Source organism: Anser brachyrhynchus, assembly GCF_964034855.1.
Source record: "Anser brachyrhynchus genome assembly, chromosome: 6".
NCBI classification, from domain to species: domain Eukaryota; kingdom Metazoa; phylum Chordata; class Aves; order Anseriformes; family Anatidae; genus Anser; species Anser brachyrhynchus.
This window is the reverse complement of record NC_137700.1, coordinates 7598334-7618260: the sequence shown is the minus strand read 5'-3', so window position 1 is coordinate 7618260 and position 19927 is coordinate 7598334. Positions and strand designations below refer to the sequence as shown.

General features: G+C 45.9%; 2 protein-coding genes across 8 annotated transcripts in view; one reads left to right on the top strand and one right to left on the bottom strand.

Annotated features, from left to right (window-relative positions):
- The window catches only part of ZSWIM8 (zinc finger SWIM-type containing 8), a 109008-nt gene that overhangs the window by 10761 nt on the left and 78320 nt on the right, over positions 1 to 19927 (bottom strand). The window contains exon 27 of one of the 2 annotated variants that reach the window (XM_080598070.1): positions 17188 to 17489. The exons of the other annotated variant lie outside the window; for it this stretch is intronic. The gene's annotated coding sequence lies outside the window, so the exon portion shown is untranslated. Of the gene's footprint in view, positions 1 to 17187; positions 17490 to 19927 lie in introns of those variants that run through there. 2 annotated transcript variants of the gene reach the window in all.
- Positions 1 to 19927, top strand: part of NDST2 (N-deacetylase and N-sulfotransferase 2) — a 135400-nt gene that overhangs the window by 112937 nt on the left and 2536 nt on the right. For all 6 annotated transcript variants that reach the window (XM_080598083.1, XM_080598087.1, XM_080598085.1 and 3 more), the window contains 10 exons: positions 5057 to 5144; positions 5474 to 5628; positions 7147 to 7332; positions 7750 to 7878; positions 12480 to 12662; positions 13465 to 13561; positions 14909 to 15032; positions 16296 to 16470; positions 16693 to 16863; positions 18642 to 18751. In XM_080598083.1, coding sequence (XP_080454209.1) covers positions 5057 to 5144; positions 5474 to 5628; positions 7147 to 7332; positions 7750 to 7878; positions 12480 to 12662; positions 13465 to 13561; positions 14909 to 15032; positions 16296 to 16470; positions 16693 to 16863; positions 18642 to 18751 — 1418 coding nt within the window. The remainder of the gene's footprint in view (positions 1 to 5056; positions 5145 to 5473; positions 5629 to 7146; positions 7333 to 7749; positions 7879 to 12479; positions 12663 to 13464; positions 13562 to 14908; positions 15033 to 16295; positions 16471 to 16692; positions 16864 to 18641; positions 18752 to 19927) is intronic.

Sequence of the window (19927 nt, the reverse complement as noted above, 5' to 3'; positions counted from 1 at the left end):
TGCTCTGAAAGCACATTTTCTGAAGGATCACAATCTTATCTTGCACCCTCTAACCCAGACTTGCAGAGATTCCCACCTCTCTGGTGTTTGTGTGGGTTACAGACCAGTGTGAGAAAACAGGAGATAGTTGGCCACGGCTCTTTGGGACAAAGGCCATTCTAGTGATTTTAAAAACAAACCCAGACAAGATAATTCGAAAAAATGCTTTGTTCGGGTTTTAACAGGGTGAAACGGAGGAATAATCTGTGATCAGTAAGCAGAGAATCTCAGGCAAAGCAGATAAAGCCCAGATTTATCCATTTAAAAGAAGCTCTCTGATTGCAGAGCCACGAGAGGTTAATGAATTTTTAGTTTTTAAAAGCAAGAAATAACTACATGGATTTGTTGATAGTGTCTTGCTGTGGGGAGAGAAGGGAATATAATAGTGACAAAACAGCTGGCATTTTCTTTGGCCTTTTATATGAAAGCTGTGTTTCAGGGCTGCTATCTCAACACACAGCTCCTTAAAGCTTAGATTACAGGGGTCAGGGTAGCAGCAGTTAGAAGATTGGAGGTTGTGTGAAGGTATAAAATTGACTCTGCTATCCCAATGAGCCTGTTTGCCATATGCAGGTCCACATTCAAAGAGCTTCCCAGACAAAATGACTATTAAAAGAAAATGCTAAATATAATTTGATCAGATGCATGCCTGTGGTAGATGTCCTCAGTGAGAGGAGAGATGTTTTCATTTGTGATGCTTAAAGGAGGGCTGGTCAGCTTTTTATCTTTCAAAAGAAAAAAGGAATCATGTTTGCTTTTACTTTAAAGATGGTAACCCCTTGAGTTCCTGTTTCTGCTGAAGGGCTGGAGCAAGAACTTGCACTCCTCAGTTGAAGTGAAACAGTTGGAAGTTGCACAAGGAAAATATTTTTTCCTTGTAAAATTTACCAGGGATTGAGCTGCACATAATTAACAACAACAACAACAACAACAAAAATCCTGGAAAGTACCTTCTCTTATCAATTATTCCACATTCAGTCTCTTGTAAAATCATAATCCTCAGAATTTACCGAACCTCCATGGAACTGGCCAACAAAGACTTAGCCATTTCTAATGGAAAAGGTTCTGGCTTTTATGATTATTCCTGGTTTGCTTTAGGTTTGAGGAAAGCAAACTAAGTAGATGATTTTTTGCCTCTCTGGTGGTAATCTCAGTAAGAGTGTAAATTAGTATCCCTGCCCACGGCAGAGGGGTTGGAACTAGATGATCTTTAAGGTCCCTTCCAACCCGAGCCCTTCTGTGGTTTTATGATAAAAGGTGAGCAATCATTGCCAGCAAATCTGAGAGCAAGTTCAGGGAAAGTTGAGGACAGTCATTTCACTTTGGGTTATAAAATGGTGAGGCTGGAAGAGAATCTAGTAAGGGTGGCAGTCAGCCAGCTCTTGCCTTTCTAAAGTGCATCTAATGATCTTACCTGAAATGGAATTACTCAGCGGTTTCTAACTGCTTTATTCTGGCATTGTAGGGGAGGTAAAAACACCAGCACCATGAATGCTTTCACCTTTGACAGCACTGTTTTGAGCTACGCCAGTGCTACTGCCAGGCAGTATGAAAACTGCAGAAAAACTGAGAATCTTTTTTGAAATCATCTGAGAATGTGCTGCTGTCCATAGGGGCAGTTCCTATGGAAAAGGTGTTTCTGCAACATGTTCCTAGTATGCTTTGCATGAGCAGTTGAGGAGGGGATGTCAAAGCACTTTGGTTTTTCCTTCCATTTTTTATCCTGTTCCTCTTCATTTATCCATGTACTGTTTTCCTAAACTCACGGTATCCTCTCTTCCCAGGATCTACCTTTCATCCTTGTTTCCCACCTTTCTTTTGCTGCTTTCTAGAGAGATCTGAGATAGGGGACTTAATATTCAGGGTTGGTATGAAGCAGCTAAAATCACTGCAAACACTCTTGGAAGATAAAAATTTCGTAGCTAAAAAAGCAGAGTTGCTTAAAGTTGAGCCCTATATTACTGATGCCAGCTGATAGACTCTGATAGGGTGTGACAAGTGGGAAGTCGGTCTGGCCTTTGATGGCTGTGGCTTATGAGCTCTGGTGGCCAGCGCTTTTCTGGGAATCTCCTGGAGACCCCATCTTTTCCTCCTGGGGCGAGCCTTCCTCCGTTTCTAGCAGGGAGCCGAGATAGGGAAGGGCTCGCTGGTGGACATGCATACCTCTTGGAAGGATTTTTGGAATGGAAGATAGAAAACAAATACTTGGAGGGGTTGGGAGGGTGATTTTCTAGGGTAAGAAACTTTCCTGTTTAGAGATGAAGGACAACTAAAATAATAGCTCTGTGTCCAGTACCAAATGCCTTAAATATGGACCTGAAGATCTGTTTGCATCTGGCTAGTTATTTTATATCCTAATGCATAGAGTACTCCACATTCCTTGATTGCCTTTCACTTAAGAATCTCAGGGCACATTATGGATACAAATGAAATGTCACTTGAGTCACCTGTAAGATATTATTAGTAGGATCATATTCATCCTTCCTTATAGAAGAGAAACAGAGCACAGAGGTGTCAGAAGAGAGAAGTGCCATCTTCCTAGCTCATTCCCACAACTGCCTTGTCTCACCATAATACACACATGTTCCCATATGCTAGGGAACAGTGAATGCATCATTTTTTTGGAAGGAATTTCCAAATATTTTGCTTGGCACCTTAGTCTCTTTTATCCCGTGTGGGGGAAAGACATTTATTCAGACATGAGCTGTGCCACCCTATGGCTGTGGCCGTGAGGAGGACTCAGCACCCACGCAGGGATGGCACACCACTAACAACACACCTGCCAGGAGGGCGGGACTCTGCAGGGCTCCACAGGCTCTCCCTGGGTCCCTCCCTGGACACAAAGAATTGCTGCCTGCCAGAGCACAACTTTTTGGGATTTATCGTCAGATGTGTTGTCATGGTAACCCCAGCCAGGCTTTAAATCTCCCTCCGTGCAGAGGAATGCTAAGCCTCTTAGCTGCTGTCTTTCCTCCCTCCACCTTCCTGCCTGAGCTTGAGGAACAGGATGTGCCTTTCAGGGCAGCAGAGAGAAGGGGAAAGGCCTGGGACAGCTCTGGGGGCAATACAAGAAAGTGGCACTATCCTGCCTAAGGTACTGGGCGATGTGTTCAAAGTGCTGGTCCCACGCCGGGAGTGGTATCGTCACCCAGCTGGGCAGGCAGGTGTTGCTCTGTAGAGAAATGCACAGCTCTTAGCCTGTGTTCCTTGTTCTAGGATGAGTCCCCATGCCTTATGGGAGGGGAACTCGGCGTTCCATTGCTTATTTTGGATCTTGTGCAGCAAGGAACGCTTCAGCCAGCAGTGCTGCTGGCGTGCCACCTTTTAAAGACCCACATGCACATGTGATGGGTTCTGGAGATGTCATGTGCCATCCATCCCTCAAAATACCACTCTAGGGTGGGAACTGGGATAAGGATGTGGTAGGCATGTGTTCATGTAGGAACGGGGATCTTTGTTACAAGTTTGTCCCAGGCTGCATTTGGTGATGCCGATGTGTTTGTGTGGAGAGGTGGAACAAGCAATTAAGTGCTTCTAGGGAAAAGTGTGAAAGCTTGGTTACTTCAGACCCTCAGAGAGCATTGAGAGTGTCTGCAGCACTGTAGAAATAAACTGTCTGGTCTTCCCAGCTTGCCAGGTGTGAGAGGGCTGGGTCATGGGCTGCCTGCCTTGGGATAAAAGCACTCCACATAGTTCACCACTCACCTTTCTCTGAGATGCACGTGTAGTAAATGGGCTGTTGAAGTAAATTACGATGCCATCATTTTTAATTTAATGTGATGGTCAGTGCTTGGTCAGCACTATTTTGAAACGTTAGTGACAGCAGTGATTCGTTCAGGATACCCTTCAGAGGTCGGTGTCGAGGCTGGTCCCCAAAGCCTCCATACCTAGTGAGCAGTGTGTCTAAACAACGCCTACGGAGCATGAGCCATGTGAAGGCAGCTCTGCTGTGCTCCTTTCTGCCCCGTAAGGCAGGGGAGGGGCAGCTCTGAAGGAATATCTGCCCATCTCTGTGCAGTCTGTATGCTTTCTGCAGTATTGTGTGCCAAGTTGTTTGTATGTTTGCATTTAGCCCAAGTCTGCTGTTGAGAGGTCATCACCTTGGTGCAGCCACTGCTTTTCTAGAAAAGCTATTAAAATGTAAGTAACTGTCTGGGACAGGACCATCTCTGTCACCTGCCAACAGCTCTCCTGCCAGGTCCATGTTTGATTAAGAACTGCTCGCATAGGGAGCTCCATCAGTGACAGTTTCCCCAAAGCACACAGGTAGTAGCAGAGCATGCATTTCAGGGCTGCACTTTTTACTCTTTTATAACAGGAGAAATTTGGCTGGAATTAGTTTGTGTCTTTCTTGCACGCTGAGCTGCTTTTTTTCTGTCAAGTCTGTCTGCTGTCTTACTCTGTGCGCTGGACCTTGGGGTTGGGGCACAGGGCTCCTTCCCTTTGGCTGTAACAATTACCTCAGACGTTTAAAGCAGACAGAAGCGAGCAAGAGAGAACCTGCAGGAGATGACATGACTGTGAATGTCAGCTCCCCCAAGGCTTTCTGTCCAGAATCCAGGAAACTTTACTGCTGTAAAGGATTTTGGCACTTTCAAGGGACACAGAGCCAGGGATACCTCTCTGTCATGGGTTCAATAGCAAGGTCCCAGCCCACAAGGGAGAGGAAGGGAGTGTTGAGGTTGAGCCTCGGAAGATTGCCTGTTCCATGGAGGTGAGATTTTTGTCCCTTTGCCTTAGCACAGACACTCTGGGTCCTTTACAGTGAGGTGGAGAGCGTGAGTGGGGGATGTATGTGACTGTGGTTTTAAAGTGCCAGTGTTCAGTAGGGCAAGGTGGTACCTCACATAGAGGCTCTGTATGTGGAACCCTTGGTTACCCTGCTCCAATCCACAGGTAACAGTGCCTTAGCCCCATCCCCTGTGATACTTCAGGCTGAACTGGGCACCAGCAGAGCTCAGAGGAATGTTACAGAACAACTGAGTATGATCATTTCTTTTTCCTTTAATTTAAACAGGCTTTACTGAGCACCCAGAATAAGCTGAGAACTTTAGTCCCAAATTTCACCTTCAACCTGGGCTTCTCAGGGAAATTCTACCACACAGGTAAGCAAGCTCTTGGCACCTCTTTGTCCCCACACCTCTGTACAGCCCACATGTTTGCAGTTGCTGCATGGTGCTATGGCAGTGTATGGGGCACATTCCCATGTGACTCTCTAGTGGCTCTTGACAGATTTGATGCATCTCTTCTAGCACTTGCAGTTTTTGGCAGCTCCCTGCCTTGCTCCCTGTGTGTATGTGTGTGTGTGCATAACAGATTAAATCTTGATTCTCTGTTGGGAAGACTCAGCATTGCAGGGGATTAGCTACTGCTTAGAAATGTGGAGCCCCTCTTCTGCTTTGTGTTTTTACACTTCCTTTTCTGCTCTCTGTAGGTACAGATGAGGAAGATGAAGGGGATGACATGCTGCTCAAGCACAGGAAGGATTTCTGGTGGTTCCCTCACATGTGGAGTCACATGCAGCCTCATCTTTTCCACAATGTCACTGTGCTGGCTGAGCAGATGAAGCTCAATAAACAGTTTGCTGTGGTAAGGGGCATCACAGTTTTTCTCCTTTATAGTACTAATCCTAAAGTATTCTTCCCACGGAATAGCTGCTCAGACCCTGCTGAACACGAATACTAGCCTAGTAACACAGCTGCATTTAAAAAAAAAAAAAAAAAAAGGCCAGCCCTGAAAGTTTAAATTGGTGCATGCCTCCTGCTGTCTTCAGGCAAGAAATAGAATTTGCATGCCTGCCTGTGCAGTGGGAAGTGTTTCCTGGCACCTGCATGGCTCCAGGCAGCTCCACCACATTCCATGGTGCAAATCCCAAGGCTCTGGTTTGCTGAGGTGTGAACTTGTTGTAGCATTACCATCCAAATCCAATTAATGTATAAACTCTGGCAGTGAGAAAGCATTTCCTGTTCCATCCTTGCACACAGTGGTTTTGTCGAAGTCACCTACGTGGTAGTATAAAATGTTCTGTGTGCTCTGGCCTCCCCAGACAGCGTTGGAGGGAATCACTTATCTAGGAAGTCCAGGGGAAACTCCCTGGGTTTTGGCAGAGGAGGGGGGAAACCTTGAACATCCTGCATTGCTGAGACAATGCCTGCTTTGTGCTTACAGCACGGACTTGAATATAGTGTACATGTTTCTCTGAAAAGATACGTCCTTTTCACCCCTAGTTTGGTTCTGTTGATGGTAATCCCCTTGGGAATAGCAGGCTGCTGTCTCATGTTCCCATGACACATGCAGAGTTGGAATGATCCTGAATTCAGAGCACAGTTGCAGCATTATAGAAACAATTTAGTCTCCTTCTATTCATGCTTAAGTAACATTGCAGTCTATTGCAAAGAGAGACAAAGCACAGAACACAATTATACATATTTAACATAAAACAGGCTATGAGTGGGAAGGGAAGGCTGTTGCTTCATTTAGGGGCTCTGGTTTTATTGTGCACCATGAGGGCAGAGCTGTCATCATTCATATTGTTACCAGAACCACATAGTGGAATTAAAAAACATGAAATTCAGTTATTTCCTGTAATTTTAGTATATCTTCAGGCCCAATATCTTCAGCCTGAACAGTCTCTTACTTCATGCCTGTTTTTCTTTGAATTGCTGTCTTCAGGGCAGATCCCAGTTGTTGTCTTCCTTTCCTTCTGTAACAGTTAAGGAAATTTTGTTTTCCTCCTCTAGTGACTTAGATCTAGGCATTGTGGGAGTGAGCTGTGTCACTGAACAGCATTGATTAGTTTGTCTTCAGTAACCAAGGAGCCTAACCTGAGGCTTTGAATTAATCTGACTTATCACACCTGCAAGCTACAAGACTGTTCTTGCAGTAGCTGTTCCAAGCGCTGAACGTCCTTGTTGATATGGAATCACCCTTCCTATTTCTATAGATGCATAATGCAAGAAGTACAAGAAGCATTTCGTGTTTCCCAATTCAGAGAGATTTCTTATTACTCTGTCCCCTTGCTCCAACTTGAAGGCTGTTGTTAAATATGATCCCTAGTAAGGGTAATAGTTCAATATTGAATGATCAAGTTGCATATTCTGCTTTCAGGAGCATGGGATTCCCACAGACTTGGGCTATGCTGTAGCTCCACATCATTCTGGGGTTTATCCTGTCCACACACAACTCTATGAGGCGTGGAAATCTATTTGGAGTATCCAGGTAACGAGCACAGAGGAATACCCACACCTGCGACCAGCCCGGTACCGGCGTGGATTCATCCATAATGGAATCATGGTGAGCACAGCTGGGGGAGCGGAGCCCATGGGCTCCTGGGCAGGGCAGAATTCCTGCCCAAGGGACACTCTCCTGATAACCTACATTAGGCACGTTAATCTCAGTATCACCTGTGTTTCCAAAATCATGGAGTGAAGTGAAGGAACTTGGCTAAAGCCAGTTTTTTGTTTATCAGTACAATTCAGAGGTCAGTACTGAACAGAGAGCAAAATGAAGCACAACTAGACTAAATTGAGGTTCCACTGACTCATTTGCACTGTGATGAGTAAATGGCTGGGAGAAATATCAGAGCCCTCTGAACCTATGCTACTTATATCCCTTACTCTTTATATTGATCTATAGAGGGATGCTTTGACACATTCACGTGTAGATTTCTGCTGCATCTGCATCTAATCTAATTTTGCTTTTCTCTGTTAGGTTTTGCCTCGACAGACCTGTGGTCTTTTTACTCACACTATCTTTTATAATGAATATCCTGGTGGCTCGAAAGAGTTGGACAAGAGCATTCGTGGTGGTGAACTCTTCCTGACAGTCCTCCTGAACCCAGTAAGCTCATCTGAAAGGGGAATCACTACGTGGGTGTCTCAGTTAATGCACATGATGTGGGAAAGGACTGAATCCTATGGGGGATTCGGTGTAGTAACCTATTGCATTGTGGGTATCTCCAATGTGAGTGTAAAGAGATGTGAAAAAGAGGGCCAAGGAAGTACTTGCTACTTAAGGCTGCTTTGCTTTGCACACTGCCAAGGAAGCATTGGTATTGGGTGTCAACAAGCACAACACTCCTCAGATAGAAGCTGGCCAGGGTGATGTGTTGAGCGTGGCCCAAAATGGAGGGGATGTTACCTAGGCTGCTGCACCTTCATGAATCAGAGGTGAGATGTGCCTTGGTGTCTTTTGTTCAGAATAAGTGCTTTCTCTGGGCTTTTGTTATGGGATGTTCTCCGCTTTCTTTCAAAATGTATATACTTGAAGCAATTTCTGGATGCTGTTTTTTGTGATATAGCTGTCACCCTAAGGCAATTTTGGGAGATCTGGGTCTGACGCAGCTGTTTCTCTTTCTCCTTTAATACTAATCAGTTCCATCAAACCACCAAACTACTGTAGTAACCCCAACACACTGCAGCCACTTCCCAGTTCTCAGCCACAGATGGCTAATCACATGCATTTCTCACTTCCCATTGAAGCTGGGAACATGTGCTAGGTGTCAAGAGACAAAAAAAAAAAGTCATTTTTAAAAAAATGCTGAATGGATAAAATTAGGAGATGAAGCTTTGTAGCCCTCTCCAACCATAGATCGCAATCCCTCACTTACTGGCTGCAGTAGGAAAACTTGCTGCTCTTTTTGATCGATCATATGTACAGTAACTTTCAATTCTTCACCTGAATTTGTTTCTTATTAAAGCTGATTTGGCACCTATTGTCATCCCGTCTTCTGAATGGGCATTGCCCTGACAGATTTAGATTGTGATTTTAGAATGTCTAACTCTGTAGCCATTCATGATGTTTTTTTCTTCGAACTTCCAAATTTCTACCTTCTTACTTCTCCTTTATATGTCTTTTCCATGAGTGCTGACCGAGTTTGGGTAAGAAACCATGCAAGCAGATCTGAGAGAAAGTAGATTGTTTCTGACTAGGTGGGAACCCTGGTCACAGTCAATGTGTACTTGTTTTGTGGGATTTTTCACATAACATCAGTGGCTCTGGTTGCAGAGTTGAATGCGTAGCTTTAGTCACCTTTGGTTGGGGCTGCAGAAGCTCAGTGAATCAGAAATTAAACTTTTTCCCTTAATGAGCTTAATTTTTATTTTATCTTTTTTTCCCTAGAGCTTAGTGCCTCTCTAATCCTAGAACCCTGATAGTGAAAAAGCCCTTGCAGTGCATTCTGGGTGCATCACACAGAGGTTGTAGTTTACAGACAGGCCCTGTGTTTCTCTGAACAATACCAGCTCTGGCCTGGTATATGATCTGCAGAAGTATGAGTCTACAGCAGCCTAGCCACAAAACCGTAGGGGTTTATACTTCCCATTCTGGAAGCCAACCTTCAGTCCCCATCACCAGAGACAAAATTGCTAGCTTTACACACAACAAGCAAATCCACCTCCTTAATAAAACCTCCTTAATGAAAGTCTGTCGTAAGGCAAAACCTAATCTTGGCTTTACATGTTGAGTGATCTTTGACATCACTGGTCAGATAGAAAGAAACTGATCTGTTCTCTGTAACCCCTGCTTTTCTGTTTCCATATGTAGGGTTTATTCCACCTTGTCCCACCTTATAATAGTCAGATCTTAAAGAATGCATGCAGAAATAACCACTGTGAAACTTAAGAGCCCTAGGTCTCTCTTGGAAAACCAGTGACCAGACTAATGAAGAGATCATTGCTGGTCTAGGAGGCTGTGCCAAGGAATTTGTAGAAACATGATTTCTAGAGCTACCCATTAAAATTTGCTGATAAGCATATGATGATCAAGGCAGCTGGCAGTGATTCGTGATCATAAAAGTTTGGGAAGATTGTGCTCTGGTGCAGGATTAGCTTATTTGTCAGAATTACTGTTGGCTCTTCAGGGTGACTTTTAAAACTCTTTCAGACACCTTCTTGTGTTTCCCATGTTTACATTTCTGTTTCCTTTTGGCGGTGGAGCATTTCTCTCTCTGTCAGCAGTGGAGGATCGTGCTCTAAGCTCCTCTTCATTGCTTGTGTTTACACAGTGACTCAGGCCGTTGCATTCCTTCCCTCACTGATAGAGCCATCTCATGGACTTGATAGAAAGCTGGCTAGCCCCACGGCCCCAGCAGTGATCCATGGCAGACTTGGACCAGTCTCTTTCAGTCCTTTCTGGTGCTTCCAGCTCTCTTTGAGTGGATATACACATGCAGGAGTCTCCAAGCCTGTGTGCATGTGATTAACTCCACAGTGCAAACAGATGATGTTTGATCTTCTGACTAGTGAACAAGGTCTGGTGTCAGTAAAGACAATCATTGTTGTTCAGTGGACGGGCTGCCTTGTCTCTGTTTCCCAGAAGCAAAGGACATCTTTCTGATCATCCTCACAAACACTTTTGCTCAGACTTCACACCCGGCAGGTTAATGCTGTGCCCACAGCTGCTTCTTTTATGTATTGTAAGGATGCTCTTACCCTCCTGTTTTCTGTATTTGAGGCTCTCTGTGCCGTTTCCTTTGAATTTTTCTCAGCGTGAAAGAAAGGAAAGCATGCCATTGCTGATAGTAGAAGGGAGAGAGAGAGGAGAGATGTTCAACCACCAAACCAGTCCCGTGTGTCCCTGCTTGTGGGTGGGAGGAAGGAAGAGACAGGACTTGAATGTAGGTTATACCAGAAGTAACGCACAGAGCTGTTTTGGTAGCCGTAGCTGTGGCGAGGCACAGCAAGCTGCCTGGCCTTGGGTACCAGTGCACGGGTGTTACAGGACATGACTGCACACTCGGGGAAATGTCTCTTTGGTTGGTCTTGTCTTGTCTTGTGAGTCACGTTGCTTGAGACTGTCTGCAGATGTTAGCATTACTTATGTGAGCCATGGCTGGCATAAAGATTTTACTGAATGCAATTCGTCTTGAGACATAGTTGCTAACCTTGGTCCCACGCAAGCTTTTTATTCTGCAAACCTTGAAAGTATTCCTGGTGGTGGTCTGTGTCCTCCCTGCTGCAGTGCTTGGATTATGGCAGTGGGTCAGCAAACTTTTCCTCTAAATGTTCCACCAGTATGTCAAAAGGATGAACCACCCTTTGCTATCACACCACCCTCCTGGTTTCTCTCAAAAACGGGCAAAAGACAACATGAGATGCATCCTTTTGCCTTCCAGTGTGCTCCACGCTATGGCCCAGATCTTTCTGTGCTTTGCTGTGTCGAACTGAGCACATCCTTTTTGCCCAACAGCACCAAGTGCTTGCTGCTCTTTGAAGTGTGGGTGCCAGAGCCTGTCTGGCAGGGCCCCTGTCAGCTCAGTAGGAAACCAGAAGTGAAAAATTCACAGGCAGACAAATGTGATAACTCTTTTAACTCCATTCAGTTTCTAAGTGTCCCAGAGTGCTACCACTGTTTGCTGTTGCTTATGCAAAGACCCTGATGTGTGATCACTTCATGGACAGGATTAAATTCATTTCCAGTGTCTTGGGGATCGTCAGGCACAAAGAGGTACTATCAATCAGCACGTCCAGCTGAGATGCACTGATAACAGTCCGTGGTGACACTGGGCAGAAAACTGAATTCAGACCTCCTGAATGCCAGCAAACGTCTTCATCCAAGCCCATCTGTCTGTCTCCCCCTTCCTCCTTTTGCTCTTCCCTACTGGGAGAGGGAAGGCCATTCCTGCCCCTGTCAGCGAAGCCTCTTGTTGCCTGCTGGCCTCACCTGGCCTCACCAGGATTCAGCAGTGGGGGCCCCTGCCATTACTGAGGTCCCTTCCCCTCCCTGTACCAGCAGGCACTGGATGCGGAGGGCTCAGTCACACATAGTCATTCTTCCATTGGCCTTAACGTGCTGCTTTTGTTTTGCTGACTTCTAGCCTTGGTGTGGTTCTAGCCTTGTTTCTGGCAAAGCGCTGCTCTGTTGAGTTGACAGAAATCCACTGCATTCCCCTAGACACAGGCTGCGGGCCTGGAATAACTCCTGGGAAAACTTGTCCTGTGCCACTGTGCCCTGGTGTGCAGCATGCTGCCCCGCTCTCCAGCGGCTGCCCTGCTGGAGCAGATGCTGCAGCTACAGCTGCCCTGGCTGTGCCTCAGAGAGAAGAGGGGAAGCTCCTGTTTTCCCATGAGAGGCTTTGCAAGTTTTTGTCTAGAGAGAGTCACTGACTAATTCCTGTTCCCCAAAATGCCCCAGAGCCACCTGAAGGGGTTTTTGAAACTGTTCGGGACTCACAGGCAGGGCTTACCTCTGCCACTACTCCCAGGGGTTACTGAGAGGTGTGTGTTCCTCCTTCTGTCCTGAGTTTCTGCTGCCTTGCAAACACTAAATATATTTCATTTTTCATCAGTGCAGTGCTGTACACTGGCATATGCATATTTATCAATCCAGACAGGCAGAGCAGCCTGAGGTGTGAACAGTCACTTCCTGGCAGTGCAAACAAGCCAGGAGGAAACAGCACCATTACCTGATTTAGCAGCATTCCATGTCCTTCTTCTTTTCAGATCAGCATCTTCATGACCCACCTGTCTAACTATGGGAATGACCGCCTGGGACTGTACACCTTTGAGAGCCTGGTCAAGTTTGTGCAGTGCTGGACCAATCTTCGCCTGCAAACACTGCCCCCTGTCCAACTTGCAAGAAAGTACTTTGAAATCTTTCCCCAGGAGAAGAATCCCTTGTGGCAGGTGAGAAGGCAGTTTTAACCACTCTTAGTGGTTTTCCAAGAGGTGTGTCCCACACTTAAAGCAGAGAGACTGCTGATCCAGAGCACAGCGTGGTAATGCATGAAGTTGTTAGGTTTAACCTTTGTGGCTTCAAGCTGCAGGGGGCAAATTGCAAAGTGGAAGGGATGGGGACTAGGGGTGGTAGGCCACAGTCACAATGTGAGCTTAGAGGCAAGGATGGCTGTTGGAGGTGACTGGAAGGAGGGTGGTAGAAGTTTGGATCATTAAAGGGCTTATATTAGAGCAAGGCGCTGTGAAATGTTAAGTGTGTGAGGAAGGAGCCGTGTTTGTTGCTGGAAAAGCTTGCAGGCATGTTAATGTGATTAATCATAAGGTAATTTCACACCGCAGAATTCATGTTCATTACATAAAAACATGTTTATTCCATTTTATCCCAGCACAGCAGCTCTCTGCATGGTAATGAGCAGATGAAATTAACTGAGGGTGATAGAGTTGTCTGTCTGCCAGAATTCCACAGATGCTGAGCTGTACTATCGTGGGGGCCCCGCCCAGTGTGGCTGCATAGGGCGAGACCTGTGGTTAACACTCTCAGGGGGACTTTGGCTCCTGTATCACCTTGGAGTTTGAAAATGTTCCCTCCTGTTTTATCGAACTCTTCTTGATGCCTGGCAGAGCAGCAGTGTGGCTGTGAAGTGTTCTTCATATGCTAATAGCATCTTCCCTGGAGGACTGGCCTTCCAGCTTTTCCTCCCCGTTCCATTTGCTCCTGTGGTAATGCTTAATCCCATCTCTTATGCTGCAGAATCCCTGCGATGATAAGAGGCACAAGGATATCTGGTCCAAAGAGAAAACATGTGATCGACTCCCCAAGTTCCTCATCGTGGGACCTCAGAAAACTGGTAATGCTTATCTTTCTATCTAATTTATCTAAAAATAGATTGCAACTTTCATCTCATTCCTCCGGAGAGGAGAGCTGGAAAGGTCTCTGTTGTAGATCTGTATGGCTGCCCTTTGCGCAAGCTGCCAAATGACCACGGAGGATATTTCAGAGAATCTCAGATTTGTTCTAAACTAAATCTGGCAAGTCTGTCACTTTGCATGTTGGCAGTTTTCTTGGATCAGTCCTGATTTGCAGGAAAAAGCCCTACCTGCAGAGCTGTGTTTTGGCTTTTCCCCATGAACTCAGAGAAACCATGACCTTTCTTAGTTTTTCACAAGACATAAGCTGTCAGCAGGACTAAACACACGCTTAGCAAAGGTTACGATGAATGTCCCCTAGTGCTTTATTGCGACAGATCTCTGTACGCACTGCATGCTCCATGTCACTGTCAGTAGGAGGTTGAAATCCTCTTTTGTCTGACCTCTGTCACCATCTCTTAACTGCTGCGGCATTGTGGTTGGCAGCAACATGGCCATCTGTACATACTGTCCTGAGGATTCCCTTCTAGCCTGAAGACAGCAAAATCTCTTCAGCCAAAGCCAGGTCTTCAAACCTTGGCTTTCTCTGTAGTGCATTGAAACAGCAGCCACCAGCCATGCGCAGCAAATGGTGATCCTGGCCTGTGGCAGGAAGCTTTTCCAGCCAAACTGCTGTCTCCTGCCGGTGTCACAGTGAAGCTCTGTGTGCAGGGTGGGCCCTACTATGTCATGGCCCAAGCTGCTTGCAATGGCACAATAAGAAAACCTTCCCCTGGCATCTGATTTACTGACCTGCTGGAGCCATACAGCTGGGTCCAGAGCAGGGTTGTCAGGCTAGGCTGGGTAAAGGGAAACATCCACAGCAGAGGCAGGCCAAGCTGTGTCTCTAGCTGAAGTCTTATCCGAGGAAACTGATGTCCCTAGTACATCTCCTTGCCAAGCGTGTGGCGTTGTCCTGCAGTGCCCAGGTCACGTCTGTTTAGCAGGTATGGGTTCTGCCACATGACAGTGTGGCTGTGCTACCAGGAAAAAAAAGGATGGGAGTAGCCCAGCCCAGTATAGTCGCCATGGGTGACAGCTGCTGTGCTAAGGAGGTGACTTAAACCAGCTGCATGAGGTAAAGTCTGGGCCAACTGAACTGCTGAGCCATGCTGAGCCCCAAAGTGCTTGGTGTGACTGCTCTTGTAACCTGCGTGAGCTGAGGGGTGTGTTAGCTGTGTGTAACAGGAATGTGCCAATCTGGGGCTGTTCTCTGCAGAGTAGAGAAAGCCTTTCATTCAGCCAACTGTGTGTGTGACCCAGGTCCCATTAACTGGTTCCCATTTCAGGCACCACAGCTGTGCACTTCTTCTTGACCTTGCATCCAGCCGTCACCAGTAACTTCCCAAGTCCATCCACCTTTGAGGAGATCCAATTTTTCAATGGACCCAACTATCATAAAGGAATTGATTGGTAAGAATCCTGACATTTGTTCTTCTGTGATAAGTTGCACGTGTTGTCTTTTCCTGAGTCTGTCTCTGTGCCCACCTCAGACTTCTTAGTAGCTTCTCCATTTCTGACCAATTGTTTTCATTGCTCAGCACATTGTTTTCCTGCTCATCCAACTGTTTACTCCCAGGAGCAGGATGAGTAGTTTGTGGTCTTAGTAACTGTTCACAAGGAGATACTTGCAGGCATGATTTAGCTTTAAAAATTTAGAGGTTCTTTGTTGAACCCACTGCTGTCATGAGGTTTCTTCTCCTTTGACATGCAAAACAGACAGCAGTGTGCTCACTGAAAAGTTCCTACTGGGTTCTGAGTTAAGACATAGAGGACAAAGGGGACAACCTCCATACTGTTGTTCTGTGCCCCTCAGGTTTACAGAGATGTCACTGCCTGCCTTACGCTGACTGCAGCATCTCGTTGGCCATGTGCATACCCTGATCTCCACCTGTACAAGTATGCAGTTATGGTGAAGTGTTTCCACCTGGCGGGGAAATACAAAGCCACAATGGCACTATCATGCCACTGTGTTTCCGGGCAGAGAAACTGCCAGTGTGTCTTGCTTGAAGCATTGCAGTTGAGTGCACTGTGGCACCACTCCCCTGTGTCTGCTCTGAGTGACAGCTGTAAGATTTCTGCCATGGGATTTCCTTCCCTGCACAATGCAGGACCTTGTGTGACCTCTCTGTTCACTTAAAGGACTGTTGAAAAGATACTGGGAAGTGTTTGGTACTTGAGTGAAGCTCCCATGAGTCCGTGCTGCAGAGCAGTACTACTAGCTGACAGATAGGCCTAGAAAGCGTAGGCTTTCACGTGCATCCCCTGGAAAAGCTGTCCAACTTGAGCTGAATGTAGCACCACATGCAAGAGGGCAATGTTTGTGTTTAGGATGCAATCTGAGTTTTTAAGCTTAAATTCCAGCAGAGCAGTCTTCCAGTGATTTACAGTGTCTTGTCCTCTTTACCTTCTCCCTTTCCATTATTCAAATGTCTTAGAGTTTCTGTGTTACTGATTTTACAGGCTTCTGTGAGGCACAGCAAAGCTCTTGACCCTGTGTCTCAGCTATGAACTGAGGTACAAAGAGACAAATGATTTAGGTCTAAACAAGTGGTCAGTGGCAGGGCAGGTGGCTAGTTCTGGCCTTTTTTTGTGAACAGAATTTTTCTCCTAGAGCTTGCAGTGCCTTGTCTTTACCAGGCCATGCTGCTCACCAGCATCCCGTTTGTTCGGCAGGTACATGGAATTCTTTCCCATCCCCTCCAATGCCAGCACAGACTTCATGTTTGAGAAGAGTGCCAATTACTTTGACACAGAGGTGGTACCAAAACGTGGTGCAGCCCTGCTTCCTCGAGCCAAAATCATTACAGTTCTGATTAACCCTGCTGACAGAGCCTACTCATGGTACCAGGTAACTTTCCTACACTGTTTTTTGGGTGAGGGCTACACAAATGTTCCAGTGGGGCAGAAAGCCATGGATCCATTTCCACAGGCAGGCCAGGGGAGGTGATGCAGGCTGCCTGCAGGGTGTGGACAAAGTCAGGTACAAAGGGTCTGCACATTGGTGTGTAAGCTGCCACGGGAAAGGTAGAATTTTGTTTTCCTGCTCCTTAATTCAGCTTATGTTTTCCAGCACCAGCGTGCTCACAATGACCCTGTGGCGCTCAATTACACCTTCTTCCAAGTGATCTCTGCAAAATCCCAGGCCCCTCAGGAACTGCGCAACCTGCAGAGCCGATGCCTGCTCCCTGGCTGGTACTCAACTCACCTGGAGCGCTGGCTGACGTACTACCCCTCTGGGCAGGTAGGACGTTTGGCAGTAGGGTGAAATAGATTGATGATGCCTTGACATTGCTGAGTTTGGATGAGATCATGCAAGACCCTTGGGCCTAGGGGATGGACACTGCTGGCTGGCCTGAAACTGAGATGATAAAACAGGGAGTGGTCTCTTGGAGCCCTTTCGAGGCTTACTGTTGGGGAGCTGAGAACAAACCCCTCCCCTCTCCTCTCCTCTCCTCCCAATTCCCTCCCCCCCAACCCCTTATGTTCTGTTTTCATTTCACCTTCTGAAAAAAAAACCACCACTTGCTTCTTCCTATTATGAGCTGGTAAGAAATCAGACTTGAGTATTTCAATTTTGTACTTTACTGCATTTGTAAAAGTAAACGAGTACAAGGCAATTCTGTGATCTCCCGGGCAGCTCCCCAGGCTTGAGAGGTTCAGGACTAACAGCAGTGTCAGCACTCCCTTTCTTTCATCTAGGCAGCCTGCAGCCCTGGGACCCTCTACAGGCCCAGCGGGTATTCATCCACTTGCTGTGGTTTCCTTGCTTTAAAGAGAGGCTCTTGGACTCTGCCACTTGTAGTTTCCATGTTGTGAAGTCTTTAGATGTCTGCTGAGGGGAAATTTCACTGCAGCCATGTCAGGTTTCTGTGTTTTGTGTATAAATTTGCAAAAGGTCAATTAATATACACTACATTTCTGTCTCTAAATTCCCAAGACATTTATAAGCTGTCTAATACATTGTGAGTCGGAAAATATTTTTTCAATTCCTTTCTGTTACTGCAGTTCTGCTCAGATAGTCTGTACTCCAGAAGTCTTACAATGCCCATTAGTCACTTTAGGCTGCTCCTATGGCAGAGAATAACTGCACGTGATAGATCTGCCAAGACTAAAGGAGAAAAGGGAAAACAAAGCAAGACCTCTATCCCTGGTTACTGTCAGAATAGGACTGGTGCAATCCAGCTATTTGTCGTGGAACATTTTGCAGAAAGAGCAAGTCACTGGTGCCACATCACAAGGAGAAGTTGTGGCAAGTAGGAACTCCTTCAGGACAGTGTGATAAATACTGCCACCCATGCCTTCTGTGGGTGAGAATTAGGAATTTAGCTAACAGCTCAGCCTGCCTCCTTCATACTTACTGCATTCCTCCATGTCTGTGGAGTTGGAGCAGGCAAATATTGACTGTTCCTACATAAAATGTAAGGTGACATTCTTGGGCTTGAATCTCATTGCTTTACTAGTCCTGTGAGGAATGATAGAGCCAGTGAAACCAACGGTGTGGTCACCGTTTAAAATAACGAAATAAATCACATTGCATGGCGGCTCTTTGTGGTGGTACCTTTGTATTGGTACATCATCCTTGTACTTGCTATGGGTCAGGCTCTCCTACTTTGCCCAGACTTCAGCTCACATGATTGTTTTTCTGCTGTGTTCTTTGGAATAGATAATTTATTAGCACAAGTGTTCATTATTGTCTGTCATACATGTAACAGGAGAGTAATCTTAGGTTACAGAAGAATACTTAGCCTAATGGCTGACATTTAAAAAAGGATACATGAGACAGTCTGTAAATCATGCTACTGCTGCGCCTCAGTGCTCAGTTTGACCAAAGACAAGTTTATTAAGCAAAGCCTCTTGGGGTTTATTGGGCCACATCCCCCTATATGGCTCTGGAATAGACAGATGTCAGTAGCCTTTACTCACATCAGTGAAGGCCCAGGGCAGTTCTGAGAGCCAGAAAGCTCACAAATGTCACTCAGCACAAGCTGTCAGAGGTTAAGGTGTCTGCTTTTATTTCAGATTCTCATTGTGGATGGTCAGGAGCTGAGACAAAACCCTGCTGCTGTAATGGACAATATCCAGAAGTTCTTGGGAGTTACACCGCTCTTCAACTACACCCAGGCTCTCAGGTAGGGAATTGTTTTGGGGGAAGCTGCTTTCTTAGCCAAGTGTGATACTAACTAGATTGGAAGAATATGTCTTATCTCTGACTGCAAGACCTGCCAAGGTTTCAGAGGTTATATCTAAACCCCAAAATTAGGTTCAGATGGTTGGGTTTGGATAGCATGAGCTACTAGACTGAAATCATAACTTAGTCTTTCCAGAAATGAAAGGGGAGGGTTGTTTTTTGGCACTGTCATGGAGAAGCATGAAGCTGCTCACAGCAGTAATTATCATGTTTTCCATTTGGTCTTTGTGGTTTCACTAAAGATGCTGGCATTACTAGAGCTCCTTATGCTTTGTGTTATACATTGAATCTGGCAGAAAACAGAAAAAGATATGATAAAAATGTGTGACAGGCTGCTCTTATATTCACCTAGATGGAGATTAGGGACACATCACACAGTTTTGGGGTAAAGAGCTTATTATTACCGAAGATGTGGACTTGACATGCGCCCAGAGCTGTCCAAGGAAGAGTTAGCAGAGGCAGTACCTTGCTGCTGCTAAGTTGAAGGACGTTACTCAGCCATTGCTGTGATGTTGTCCACAGTGTAAGTGCAATTAATCTGAACAGATTAAATAAGTAAGTCCTAGCTCAAGGTGAACTGTAGCAATATCAGTAGAAACTCTGTAAGCCTGCCGGCGATCTTGAATCATATAATATTGCTCTCTGCAGCTGAAACCTGTTTTCACATCTTCACTGCTATCTCAGCTTATGCTACCTGAGGGTGGTAGATGTGTCGGTGTGTGTAGGCACACTGCAATTGCCCTTCCTTCAACGGTAAAGAGAGCGGTACCAATTCAGGCCCTCTCCTTCTACAGTAGTTTTCTAAAGGGGTGTGTGCACATTTAAAGAAATGTCAGATTACTTGAAAGCCTTACTTGCTGAAGCATGTGTCATGATAGTAAATGGACTATTTACAGTAGTGATACTGGCTGTTATGATCCACTTCCCCTTCACCCATTGTCAGAAAAGAAGCAGTATTGGTCAGCTTGCCTCAGAGTTTGGTACTTTTTCAACCCTGAAGTTCACCTTTGGTTGATTGAGGGACAGGATAGACCTGACATGGTTCCCAGCATTGCCTTATACCTGTGTTTTAGCAAGAGAAGAAGCACCAAGGCTTTAAACACATAGGGGGATTGTC